The 13,847-nt window shown below is 32.0% G+C and overlaps 2 protein-coding genes across 3 annotated transcripts; one reads left to right on the top strand and one right to left on the bottom strand.

Moving 5' to 3' along the window:
- Window positions 1–1,633: 1,633 nt before the first annotated feature.
- LOC114379322 (E3 ubiquitin-protein ligase PUB23-like) lies at window positions 1,634–3,736 on the top strand. Of its 2 annotated transcripts, XM_028337963.1 has the most exons (2): window positions 1,634–3,102; window positions 3,468–3,736. In XM_028337963.1, exons 1-2 carry the CDS (start codon window positions 1,966–1,968, stop codon window positions 3,492–3,494), a joined length of 1,164 nt encoding a protein of 387 aa, XP_028193764.1. In that variant the 5' UTR covers window positions 1,634–1,965; the 3' UTR covers window positions 3,495–3,736. The 2 variants fall into 2 exon arrangements, with proteins under 2 accessions (XP_028193764.1, XP_028193763.1); XM_028337962.1 differs by lacking the exon at window positions 3,468–3,736 and having other exon boundaries at window positions 1,636–3,383.
- A 1,703-nt stretch (window positions 3,737–5,439) lies between these two features.
- On the bottom strand, window positions 5,440–6,945 carry LOC114379446 (E3 ubiquitin-protein ligase PUB23-like). Its single transcript, XM_028338107.1, has one exon. The coding sequence runs from the start codon at window positions 6,767–6,769 to the stop codon at window positions 5,483–5,485; it is 1,287 nt and encodes a 428-aa protein (XP_028193908.1). The 5' UTR covers window positions 6,770–6,945; the 3' UTR covers window positions 5,440–5,482.
- Between the last annotated feature and the right edge of the window lie 6,902 nt (window positions 6,946–13,847).

Here is a 13,847-nt window from a genome sequence, read left to right as displayed (position 1 = left end):
AAGATGACGGCAATCCATTTTCTAAGTTACTTTTGCGGCACACTGCCTTCTCTAGTCAATGCCTTCACCTAGGGCCGATTTCCAGTTGTTACATTTACGATTGCAGCTTTAATCCAGTTCAATTTTGATTTTCTGTGGATATGATTTTTATATATAATCAATTATGCACTTTTATACCATAGAAATGGTTATGATAAATGTTATCATAGCTCAGGTTTTTTTTAAACGTAATAATCAATTAAAAATAAATGACAGTAGTGTAGACACATTTACATAAATGCTGTAGATTTAAGTCAACTGTTTTTTTTATTTCATTATTGATTATATATTATTTTGGTCGTAAATTTATATTCTTAACTGTGTGAAACTTGTAATCATCTTTGAATTAAATGGTATTAGTCCAACACTGGCACGAAGTTTCCAATGCCATGTGAATGAGGATAATCATAATTTTGTAGCACATGGATTTCTAGATCAGATCTTCAAAATTGATTTATATTTTATATAAACTTATTTTTACGAAAATAACTAATAACAAACAATACTTTCGTTTCTTTAATCTTTATTACCTTTTTCGAAAAGATGATCGGATATTGTGTAAGAAATTCTTTTTTTTTTTGGTCGAAATGTAAGAAAAAAGTTCATACAGTACTATCAATGCAAGGGACAACTTACATAAAATATGTTGGGGTCTTAATAACGCTATGCAGGAATTGGCGTATTTCCCTGCCTTTCACCGTTCCAAGTAGACAATAATGTGTAGTTTCTCATTGTTTTTATTCAGGACTGCGTGATTCCAGTGTTTACGTATTCATTTTTGCCCGAAATGCTCGTTTTCTGCGTGTAAGTTAGGTTCGTTAGGAAAATGAATGCCCAAATTCAAATCTTTGTTGTACATGTTGTATATGCAAAAGTACAAAGTGTAGGCACTTTTATATATAACTATTTTCTGTCTTGTATGGATGCTTGTCTATGAGTCTTTGACTATGTTTGCAGCCATTTAGTGCCATCGATTTATTGAGACCAGAAGATAGCGACTAGGGCCTACAAATAGCAAAAGGAACACCTTATTTGAAACCTACAAAAAGAACATTTCCTTGATACATGCGCTTGCTAACAAGAAACTACAAAACTACTAACAAGAACATTTCTCTAACTCCAGAATATACCCCATTTATTTATTGTTATATCATTTTAGATTTAATGGAATTTACATTTTTTTTCCTAAAAAATAGCCTTAATTACTCTAACTAAGCAATTCCCAGAATCCCAGCTCCCAACACGTTTATGAGGAAACAATCAAAGAAAGCATTAATGGACTGAGCCCTGAAAAGCGTGAGAAAGCATCCAATCATGGCGAAATGCATGAGCCTCATCAGAACTTGTCGGCAACAACCATGCAAGCATTAAGGTCTCCGCAGAGATCAAATACTACAAAAATAATGGGCATCTCCGTATACTTTATTTGTATAAATGCTAGTCAAAAGCCTCCATATCAGGCTTTATTTGCATAATTTGCTATTGTCTACACCGACGTTAATTCCCTCAATACCTTACAATTATATAATTCATCATTTATATTATTATATATCACCAACATATCGAAGCTAATACAAGTCGCTAATATTATTATAGTAACGCACACCTCTTTTTTTTCTCCTTCCGAAACCTTGGAAAAGGCCGTTATTAATTCACCCTCCCCCTCTCTCTCAATTTCCGTGTGTTGACTTTATCGTTTATAACAACTTGTATTACAATTCGTATCTTCTCTACCACAAATTTCATGACACAACTAAATGTGCCACAACCAGAAGCAGCTACTACTCAACAATTCACAAATTTGACTTCTTAATACTTATCCTCATTCAACTCTCTACACTCTTCACATTTCTAGCCAATACTCATCTCTTCCTTCTTTTCATCAAGCCATTGCATTGTTTTTAGGAGAATCCAATCCTTTCAAACATGGACGAAATTGAAATCCCTGCCCATTTCCTCTGCCCCATTTCCCTTCAACTCATGAGGGACCCTGTCACGGTTTGCACAGGAATCACTTATGATAGAGAAAACATAGAGAGATGGTTATTTTCATGCAAGAACAACACATGCCCCGTTACTAAGCAGTGCCTATTAGACCATGGTCTCACTCCAAACCACACTCTACGCAGGCTGATCCAATCCTGGTGCACCCTCAATGCCTCACTTGGAGTTGAACGCATTCCTACTCCAAAGTCACCAATAGACAAAACTCAGATTGTGAAACTCCTCACAGAAGCAAAAAGGTTCCCAGAGAAGCAACTCAAGTGCCTCACAAGGCTTCGATCCGTTGCCTTTGAAGGCCAAAGGAACAAAACATGTTTAGAGTCTGCTGGAGTAATAGAATTCTTGGCCACAACAATGAAGAACAACAACACACAAGAAGACTCAACTGTTCTCAGTGAAGCAGCTATTGAAGTCTTGTTCCACCTCAATCTCTCCGAGGCTCGACTTAAAACTCTGATTAACAACGAGGAATTTCATTTTATCGAGTCATTGTTTCATGTGCTGAGGCTTGGAAACTACCAATCTAGAGTCTATGCTACAATGCTGCTTAGATCAGCATTTGAGGTAGCTGATCCAATCCAATTGATCAGTGTCAAAACCACGCTGTTTGTGGAAATCATGCGCGTGCTTTGCGATCAGATCTCGCATCAGGCTTCAAAGGCTGCATTGAAGCTCATTGTGGAGCTCTTTCCGTGGGGAAGAAACAGGATCAAAGGGGTCGAGGGTGGTACAGTTTCGGTCCTCATCGAGCTACTTCTCGGCACCTCGGAAAGAAGAACATGTGAACTCATTTTGATAGCTTTGGATCAGCTTTGTGGGTGTGCAGAAGGGCGTGCAGAGTTGTTGAACCATGGGGCAGGAGTGGCCATTGTGTCCAAGAAAATTCTAAGGGTCTCTCATGTGGCTAGTGAAAGAGGGGTTAGAATTTTGGCCTCTATTTGTAGGTATTCTGCCAATGCTAGAGTGCTTCATGAAATGTTGCAGGTTGGGGCTGTGTCCAAGTTGTGTTTGGTGCTTCAAGTGAATTGCGGTTTTAAGACTAAGGAGAGAGCCAAAGAGGTACTCAAATTGCACTCGGTGGTTTGGAAGAATTCCCCATGTATTCCTGTACCTTTGTTATCTTCCTATCCATGATCTAATTCTGTCATAATTCATAAGTTCTTTTTGTGTACATGCATCTGATGAAAGTGTCTGGTGCCAGAGGTTTTTTAATTATACAAATGAATCTTAGTAATCAAGGGGAAAAAAGCTCCTTGGATAATTTTTTGTTGAACATTGTACTCATCTAAACTATAGTATTAATAATCAACTACAACTACATTTTATTGGGCTTGATTGCACACTCGCTGTTAATTATAAATTTCATATTCCATTTATTGAGAATTATAAGTGTAGTAAAGAGTTCAAATTGGCTGATTTCACAGAAATGGGAGTTAGATTTGAGGGTGTAATTGCTCACCTCACCCCACAAATCCTAATGTCTGCTGCAATTGCAACCAACTACAGATGAACTACACACACCACAGGTGACAGATAAGACTTGCTAAGTCAACTAAAGAAAAATTCAGCTAGATTAGCTGTAAACTCATTTTTGGCCTTGAGACTATGAATCTGTCTATAAAGCATACATGAGGCTGAGAATGGCCCTCGATCATGAATAGCTAGAGGAGCAATTAAAATGGATTGAGATATCTATTGCGTGTCTAGTTATGATGCTTTACTCTCAAACAAATGAATATTCTTTCCACCATTTTTCTTATACAAGTTGTCTATTTATATAAATATAAAAATCTTCCGTTAAGTAACCTTTTTTTAAAGAAAAAAAATCAACTTTTTGTTTTATTTATTTTCTTCTATTAAATTTCTATTTCCCTCGTTATATTTTTCTGGACTTTTTTCCTTAATCTTTCAATTTTTTTTAAAAAAATTATAGTTATTTTCATTATTTTTAAAATTACAAATAGCAAAAAAGAAAATTTCTGACTGATGATATCTAAACACTTACCTATATTATATTGACATTTATTATTTTTCTTTATCAACATATTTGGTTTTACATGATCATATACTCCTGAGTGTAAATTTGAAGTAAATAAGAGTTACTGATGAGAAAATAAGACTTTTTAATAGTATGTTTGAATAGTTATCCGAATCATTTTTTACCTCAACCTCAACGTTGCGTTAAAAAATTAAAAATTTGAATAAACTGTTTATTGTTTTAACTTTTAATGTAGAATCAGAAAATTGAATATAATCCAATTAACCACGTAATCTATAATTGTAAAAGTCACTTTCTACACTACTTTTTGGAATCAATTTAGAGAGTAACAACTTCTTATATCAACTGATTTTACATCCATGCAAAACCGATTTAAAATGTAAAAAACAATATATCTTAAAGTTGTGTTTTTTTACTAATGGTTGCAGGTTAAATGGCTTGGATTGTGAGCTCATTTTTTTATTTTTAAATTTAAACTACTTCGCATCTACATACATCAATAATTTTAAATATAATATAATTAGTTATTATATTCTAATTTTTGTAATTCTATATATATATATATATATATATATATATATATATTAATATTCAACATTTAATTCATGTATTTCTAATAACTTGAAAAAAATCAGTACAAATGTGTTAGACCCTGAAACATAATTGTTTAGCCCAAAGATCTAGTATAATCCTTTTTGAGTTAGGTTAATTTAAGTTAAGTTAAAACCAAACTTCATTTTCAGAATCCAACATATGCATCTAACCATATTTTCCTTAGCTTATTGGATTTGACCCATTTTCTAACTCCCCGTGCTCTTAATGCTGATTGGAGAGAAGTACAGGAGAAGGAACATAACAAATTTACACCCAAAAGAACAACTAGAAAATAAGAAGTTAATTAAAGCACATGAAAATTAATTTTCAGAGCATTGATCAATTTTAAAGTAAGATTTCACTTATGGCTTTCAAACAATTCATGCGGCGAAGTTAATCTTTAGCCACCATTTTTGTCGACATAGTTGTCGGCTGCAGATCAAACGCCCATAAGATACTCAATGAACTTTGTCTTTAAAGAGAAAAATTGGGGCCTCATGTTACATCAACGCCAACTATAGTACGCAACACAGGAGGAAATATTTGTGTTATAAACCAATTAATCTTTATTTAACATATAATTAAAATTTTGAATTTAATTATAAAAAAATATTTAATAACATTCATTACTTATCATGTAAAGATTAGTTAGAATCATAATAGCCTGAACTATATAATAATTTCTCCACACATATAGGCAAATAAAAGCTTAATTCTTTCTCCAACTTGTACAATTAATTTCATACAAACAAAAAATTATCAAGGATGAAAAATGAAGGGTTAAAAATGAACCCAAGAATTCCTTTAAGAACAAAAATGGAATTGGAGCTTCTATTAATTAATCGATCACCTATGGAATCTGGTTAACAAATACACTTGAATACAGGGAGAATTGTTCCATGTTTTGGAGTGTAACCTAAGTACACCTCTTGCCTTTTCTTTCAAATAGGAAGCACAATCTGCTTGCAACACCATGCAAAGCTTTGACACAGCACCAACCCTCAGCATCTCTTGCACAACCTCATTCGAAGCCGAGAACTTGGAAACCAAGGAAAATATATGAAGAGCTCGATCATTGGTGGTTGGTGAAACCCTAAGGATCCTCTTAGAAACCACAGCAATGCCTGCAGCATGCTGCAGAAACTGTTCTCTCCCGTCAGCACAAGAACAAAGATTCGCCAAGAGAATAAATACGAGTTCTGTCATATTCTTTTCTGGTTTTTCAAGTGCAAGCTCAATGAGTTCAATCACTGCACCTCCTTCAACTATCTTCATTCTGTTTCTCCCCAAAGGACACGTTTCTATAAGAACATGCAACGCGGATTTAACAGCTTGCTGAGAGAGTTCTCTATTTTTCAACACACTCACAACAACTTTGAAGAATTCAAGCTTCAAGTTCCCTAAAGCGGTTGAGTCTTTGGCTTCAATTACCAGTTTCAATATTGGCATTGCTTCGTTTGTTAATTTGACGTTGTTCTTGGTTTGAAGCTGCAAAGCCCAAGTCAAAGAGTTGAGAAAGTCAAAGTTCTCACCCACCATGCGCTTAATGTTGTTGTTGTTGTTGTTGTTGTTGCTGTCGACCATATTGGCACTGCTCCAAAGCAAACGAAGAATTCTAAGAGCTTCTTCAACGCACGGCGTCGTTTTGTTACCTTGCTTGAAAATCTTTGTGATCACGTGCACCATAGCTTCTGCTACACCCGCAGAAGCCATGCACCTTCTGTTCCTTTCGTTCTCCATTGCAAGAGCGTGCAATTTCTCCAACGCCTTTTGAAAACGAGAAGAAACTTCGAGATCCTTCACGAGCTTCTCAGCGTTGGAATTGCTAAGAGGGGATTTCGGGGTTGGAATTTGGTCTACGCCATTGGCTTCATTTGCTGAACACCACGCTTGGATTAGCCTCCGAAGTGTGTGGTTTGGGGTTAAGAACTCTGGGCTTCGTGGCAATGGTTGCTTTGTGATTGGACAAGTGCAATCTTTCGCTTTTAGCAACCATTTCTCGATGCTTTCTCTGTCGTATGTTATCCCCCTAACGGTTGTCACAGGGTCCTTCATGATCTGAAGTGAAATAGGACAAAGAAAAAACTGAGGAATTTCAATTTCTGTCATTGTATAATCAGTTTCATACAGCATAAGAAATGTGGTGTGTACGTTTTTTCTGATATAGAGATGAGGACGAAGAAGAAAAGGGTTTTATTTGTTTTCTTTGGTAAGGGAAATCGGCTCTATTAAATATAAAGTTCCAAAAGATTATTAATATATATATATAATAAATATTGTTGTCTATGTGTTGGCGAAAGGGCAGAAGACATTTTTTGATGAATGTGTTATGTACATACTAACTTATAAAGTTATGTTTATATATATACATGTGTGTTTGGTATGTGTGTAATTTTCCTTGATTTTACTAGTCTAGATGCTTGAAAATTTTGAAAGGTGAGTTGGGTGGTCAAACCTAGCAGCAACCGTTTGAAATACTACAAAATTATATGGTGTTTGAATTTTAGACGCATGAACTGTCTCTGGATCTTATTATGCTACGAATTGAATCAACTTGGTGGTGGCCAATTGTTCACGTCGGCGGCTAATACTGCAGCTTGATAAGTTGATTTGGATGGTGACATAATTTTCAAACCAAGAAGAGATATAGAAAAAAATGGAAAAAGGGCAAAGACAAAATAAGTTTCAAACTTAGTGATGCTCACGTAGGGGAGTGTATACAATGAATGAATGAATAGACTATATTTTATAAAAAAAATTTATGGATGATAATATATTTTAGAGTAATGATTCATAAATATTTACTTATTTTAGAGATTTTATTAATATTTTTTCTCTCTTTTTATTATATCATAAATTTTATAATATTTATATTTTTTTTAGGTGTCTTATAACATATTTTATTCATATTTTCTATATTTTACTTCATTCTATGTATTAATTTCGATTTTGGCGACCCAACTTCCAGAGTGAGCTATAAGGCCGGCCGCACAAATTAGTGCGCGGAACTTTCAAAGATTATAGGATCAAGTTTGAATTCAACCTTACGTTGGCACGATTCATTCATTCACTTTTTTTTATTATTTATTACAAAATATTAATATAATTTATCATTGGGTATATATATCACTATAAATGTAAAATATTGTACTTATAATTGTTTAAGAATTTTATCTTTGAATATATGCTATTTTCTGGAAGTCATGACTCTTTATTTTTTTTCATGTTTATACATTACATATAAATAATATGATTATAATTATTTTAGAATTTTATCTTTGAATATATGATATTTTTTCTGGAATTAATGACTCTTTAATTCTTTCATTTTTATATATTAAATATAAAATAGTTTAATTTTAATTGTTTAAGAATTTTATATATGATGTTTTTCTGGAATTAATGACTATTTTAATTCATTCATTTTTATATATTAAATATAAAATACTATAATTATAATTATTTTAGGATTTTATCTATGAATTTATGAGATTCTTTATTTTTGTCATTTTATATTTTACATTAATTTAACATAAAATAATGTATTTTTAGTCCTTCACAAGAATTTTCCTAGGGACTAGGGACAAATAAACAAATTTTATATTCTTTAACAATCACAAATGAAAAATGGGGAGCAGATGAATCAATTTATATGACTTTTCTAGTTTAATTAGTTATCTCAGGTTTAAACTTAACTCGAGAGATATTACATCACAAAGAGTATATATATCCTCTCTACAAAAACAAATCCTTAAAGAGCACTCGACCCTAAGGCATATATTCCCACAACTGAAGTTATAAACTTTCATTCGAGCAAAACTCCAAAAGTGCAATCACATTTCACTATCAAACCTTACTAAGCACTTCAATTCCAGTTGTGACTTCACTTATTCTTCTTTCATCCAACATCTTTTTTAGTGTAATCTTTGTTCCATCACTCAATTCTCCTTTGTAAATAATGTCAAAACTATCCTTTTTGAGTATGTTTTGTTCGCTTTGAATTTGAATTGACATGTTACCCTTGGAAGTTAATAAATTAACAATATAATTCTTTCCTCCCCACACCTATAGTTGTATTTTGAGAACTCTTTGCATGCTTCCACCTTTTCTTTAACATAACTAGTATTAAAATCCCAACAATAAATAAAATAACAATTAACATCACAATTACAACAATAAATGCAATGTAACGATTGCTACCATTACCTCCAAAACTTGAGCCACCTGCAGGTTTATCCTTTCCAACATCAGAACAAAAAGATGATATCATAGTCCGTTGAAGAACACTTAAATGTAGGGGAGGTTGAAGGCCTTGGGGCAAGTCTTCTTAAATATTTGAGTGCACACATTTGGCTCACATGAATTCAATTTCCCAATGCAACAAACATATTTGTGACATGAACAATAAATGTTAAACAAGTCTTTTTCTCTTTATTAATATACTAATTTTTAGTTTTAACAAGTACTTTAATTTGTTGTACAAGATAAATATTTTTATATAATTATAATAAATAAATATTTTTAAATATATAAGTTATACATTTATATTTATCATAAATAATTTAAATTGTGATATAATGTTATATTTAATTTAAAATGAGTAGGAAGTTAAGAAAATTATATATGCACATGCATGTACATGCGTGTATAAAGATAGATAAATAAAAGTTTGGGATGATTGAGATATATTTTTTGCTTAAGGAAAAAAATAAACGTTCATCCATTTTATTTAGGGGTAGAAGAAGGAAAAAGGTAAAGAGAAAAACAAAACAAAATAGAACGAGAAAATGATATATATGATATGTGATGTTACAGAAAAGATAAAGAGATGAGATAAAAGTAAATTATAAGAAAATAAGAGAAATAAATTTTGATCTTATAATAATTTATTTAAAATTTATTATTTTAAGCACATTATAATAATTTAATACTTAATTTTTTAAAAAAAATCTTATTAAGATCCATTCATAAATCGTGTTTTGATCAAAGATCTCACATTTGAATTGTTATATTTTGTATCTATAAGAATCGAAGTGGTGACACACCCTATGCCCATGACAATTGACATATGTAGACATGGTCTGCGGTCTAAATTGAGCTGCACCGGCTAAAATCAACTTCAAAACGAGCAAAAGCTTACCCTTGTACTTAAGGGGGGGAAAACAATGCAAAGGAGAGATAAAACCCAACATGGGAACCAATGTCATTGTTCTTCACTTATGTTCATAAAAAAAATTAACCTAAAATAGAAATCATTAAAAAACTACAAAATTCTTCAAAAGAGTAGCATATATAGTTTAACATTATTAGATATATAACAAAATTAAAATTCATCGTCTTTAGGTATATGGCATAATTAAAATTCATCCTTTTTTAATTAATACTTTCATCTCATAATTTTCAATATCATCATCAAACATAATTTAAAATTTATTTGTGTTTATCATGTAAAAATTAATGTTATAATTTAATAAAAAAGACTACCGTTTAAAAATATGGGTGAGATTTTAAAAATATTGCACTGTTTTTTATTTAAATATAAAAAGATAAGAGTACACTTGTAAACAAATGACCATCTACTCTAATTTAGCCTAAATTAATAAATGAAGATGAATCCTTCAACAATTAATTTTGGTATCACCCGTGACAATAGTGACCAAAAAAATATAATAAGGTAAGTACATAGAAAGAATAGAAGAAATATGCGTTCATCCGCAATAAAGGATGATTATTCATACCATAATGTTGTCTCGCTTCCATCTCCACGCCATTTGGTAACACGACATTATTTTCTTCATCTAACAGAGACAAAATCTTCTATAACAATGGGTAAGTAACTCCATATGGATCCATAGAAAATAAAAGTGGAGAAACATATTAATTTGTGTATTAAAAAATTATGCATGCAAAAGATTTTTTTATTGTAGTCTTTAAGAATATGAACCGTTGGCGACATAAACTTGCATGTTGAGCTAACTAATAGAGTGAAAATGTGAAAGAAGAAGAAACATGAAGACATGATGTAAAGGGTTTTTTTTTAATGTGGAGAGAAAAATAAATGATTAAATCTATCTGTATGCACTCCCAACTATTCAATGCCCGCATCAATTACTGAGAAAGGAATTGGTTTACGCGGAAGAAGTGTGGAGTTGAAGGGTCCCGAGTGTTTTCAACAATTGTTATCAATATTGATGCCCAACATAATCGAAAATGTTAGATTTTACAAGACTAGAATATGATTTGTTTCCTAAATGTAAGGCTTAACTCAACTTATTTATTCGATATAGGATTTAAACGTCTAATTTGAATTAAGGACTTTTTTTGTCGAGATATTAAAGCCTTCTAAATAGGTAAAAAAAACCTACACTTAAATTAGATAATTAAGAGGCCTAATGAGAAACTAGAATTTGGGATGAGGATCAACAACCATAAGTCACCTTGCTGCTTGTCTTGCCTTAGAATCACAATAAGAAAATTTTTCTTTCAATTCATCTGCCGCACACTATAGACTTCCATTGTTATATTGAATACACAATAGTAACTAAATTTCAGAAATCATTTTTTTTTTCATATAAAGACTAAATTGAACAGAATAAATCTTCATGCAGTTTAACCTATAAAGTAAATAAACTTATATTTGTTTATTAATAGAAATATTTTTTTTAATGGATATGTGAATAAATCCCAAAAAGAAGTCAAAATTTGCACTTCCAAAAGTGCTCCAAAGCCCATCACAAAATGTTGGACTAGACTACTACCGTAATCGATGGGCCATAATAACCACCCGATCCAGCATTTACGAGCCTACTCAAACCCATTTTTCCACCATGATAGAGGTATAGGAGTCATTGTTGTCCCATTTCATTTTCTATTAGGCCCTACTAAGGGGTTGACTCTTTTTTTATTCTCAAATTGTCCTTCCTAAGAAATCTTGATTTCGTTGAATAAAATGTACAATAAAATCGTAAATCTATTATGCAATCATTTTTTCATTCCCCCAAACACCATGAATTTTTTATTTTATTGTATAATGAATAATAGAATCACAATTTCATTGTTATTTTTTTGGCACTCCCTTAACACAATAAAATCATGATTTTGTTGTTATGTTTTTCCATAACACAACTAAATCATAATTCCGTTGAGATGAAAAAAAAAAGTAAACAATAAAATCTAGATTCCGTTGTACTGCATTCTTAAAAAAAAATAAAGGCAAAAAAAATACATTTGGTGTTCTTTTATTGATTGAACACTAAAAGATTGCACTTATTGATTGAACACCATTTTTTTTCTAAGATGTATTGATTGACCACTGTGTTTTTTTATATGTATATCAATCGTATTCAATATAGACGCAATCTAAATTGTTATATTGTCGGTGCGATTTCAATAATTGGTATGACTCACAAGAGAACAATGGATTATCTAATATAAATAGCAGCAAGAGTTTGATGAAACTAAACACCTTTGCTAGCTTCTTGATATTCACTATATTGCTTAAAACATGGAGAATGTATCTATTGTTGTGTATTGTGATGATGACATATTTTCATTATCTGAAGGAATAGTGTTGTTTGAATGCCTTAATGGTTATAAAGCCATCATAATAAGTGAAAACATGTCGTCACTTGATGCTTTAAGGAAAACAATTATGAATGTCATCAAAGGTTGCAACATTTTACTTATCTTTTTACTATCAACCTATCTATGTAGGTGATAGTTTGTGTTATGATGAAACACACAACAAAATCATGATGTTATTATGTGTGACATTCACGATTATCTATCCTTTGGCCCAATTACAAGTGTAGAAAAGTCCACTAATAGAGTAGGCACTAGGTAAAGGAAATTGCTTTAAAATCAACTACTTTTTAAAGTGTTTAATATAGACCTACTAACTGATGAATACCATCTTCAATTAAAAGAAATTCTTTAAGGTTGACAAAACTAAATGATGCTCAAATTAAAAAAGCTCTATTTTTCATTTTGTTTTAAAGAAACTTGAGGATTTCTAGCTATTTTGGTGATAAAGTCGTCCACGATTAATAAAAATAAGGTTCAATACCCAAGCAAGTGAGAGAAGAAAAAAAAACAACTTTTTTTATTGGATAATAGCTAGAATTTCAAGAATCTCAGCTTCTCTCCTAACTATGAATTTCTGAAAACTAAATATCGAACATTTTTCCCTTATTACCCAAATACCACTAATAAATGTTAGATTTAGACTAACATGTTAGACATGCCCATTGGCCTAATTTCCCTCTAGTCTCTTGTTCCTTCTAAAATACACTTTAGTATTGAGTTTCTTATCCTAACACTTGGTAATAAATATATCTAAGCTGTTTAGCACAATAAAGAACAACTTCGAGAGAATGTTAGAAAAACACACGACATATGAGATGTCCTACTGCTTGTTTGCTTCTATGACTTTGCATATGAATTTCCAACTAACATCTTTTACATTTTGGGAAAGTTATCATTGATACAAAGAAGGAACACAAAATAACCATCTCCAAAATACAAGATAATTATCCAAAAATGCTGAGGCTTTTTTTACTAATATTTTTTTTCCAACTAAATGACAAATGATTGAAAAAGAAAGAAATAACCTAGAACTGTAAATAAAAATAAAAACCAAGAATTTCAATACCTTCAATTATGAGTAGCATGAACATGGCCTGCATGTGATTGATAATTGGTATTCAATAGCACAAAATGCATTAAAAAGTAGATAAAAATTAGCAATGTGCCTCCAATTTTATGGTTCCTTGTGTGAGATTTGTTAAATAACTGATTTCTTGTGAGTTTTACATAGTGAAGACTTAATCTTGATGATTGATAGTATTTTCAATTGAACTTTTCAGGTTTTAAGCAAGGAAGATTGGAAGTGCATCTTGAAAGGTTGCACTCAGCGCACAAAGTTCGCTAAGCGAGGCAATCTGCTCAGTGCAGAAAAGAGCCAGCTCAGCGCAAAGAAGAACCCCAGAGAGCACAAAGTCAAAGAAAGAGTAGCGCTCAGCGCGCAGCCAGCTTACCTAGCAAATCTTTTGTCGCTTCTCGCGCTTAGCGTGTCCAAGTTTACTCAGCGCCCAGTCACTAACTCTTGCTCAACAAGATATTGCTCGCTGAGCGCGTCTTCATAAACTGAGAAGCCCAAAAGTCTTTAAAGTTGGAAGAGATGGGGAAATGAAGCGACACATCTAGAGGGAGA

This window comes from Glycine soja, chromosome 12, assembly GCF_004193775.1.
Source record: "Glycine soja cultivar W05 chromosome 12, ASM419377v2, whole genome shotgun sequence".
Taxonomy (NCBI): Eukaryota; Viridiplantae; Streptophyta; class Magnoliopsida; order Fabales; family Fabaceae; genus Glycine; species Glycine soja.
This window is presented reverse-complemented; position numbering and strand designations above follow the sequence as displayed.

What these genes read in the sequence shown, in the direction of transcription:
- LOC114379446 (XM_028338107.1), bottom strand. Translation starts at nt 6,769, where the DNA reads ATGCTGTATGAAACTGATTATACAATGACAGAAATTGAAATTCCTCAG.
- LOC114379322 (XM_028337962.1), top strand. Translation starts at nt 1,966, where the DNA reads ATGGACGAAATTGAAATCCCTGCCCATTTCCTCTGCCCCATTTCCCTT.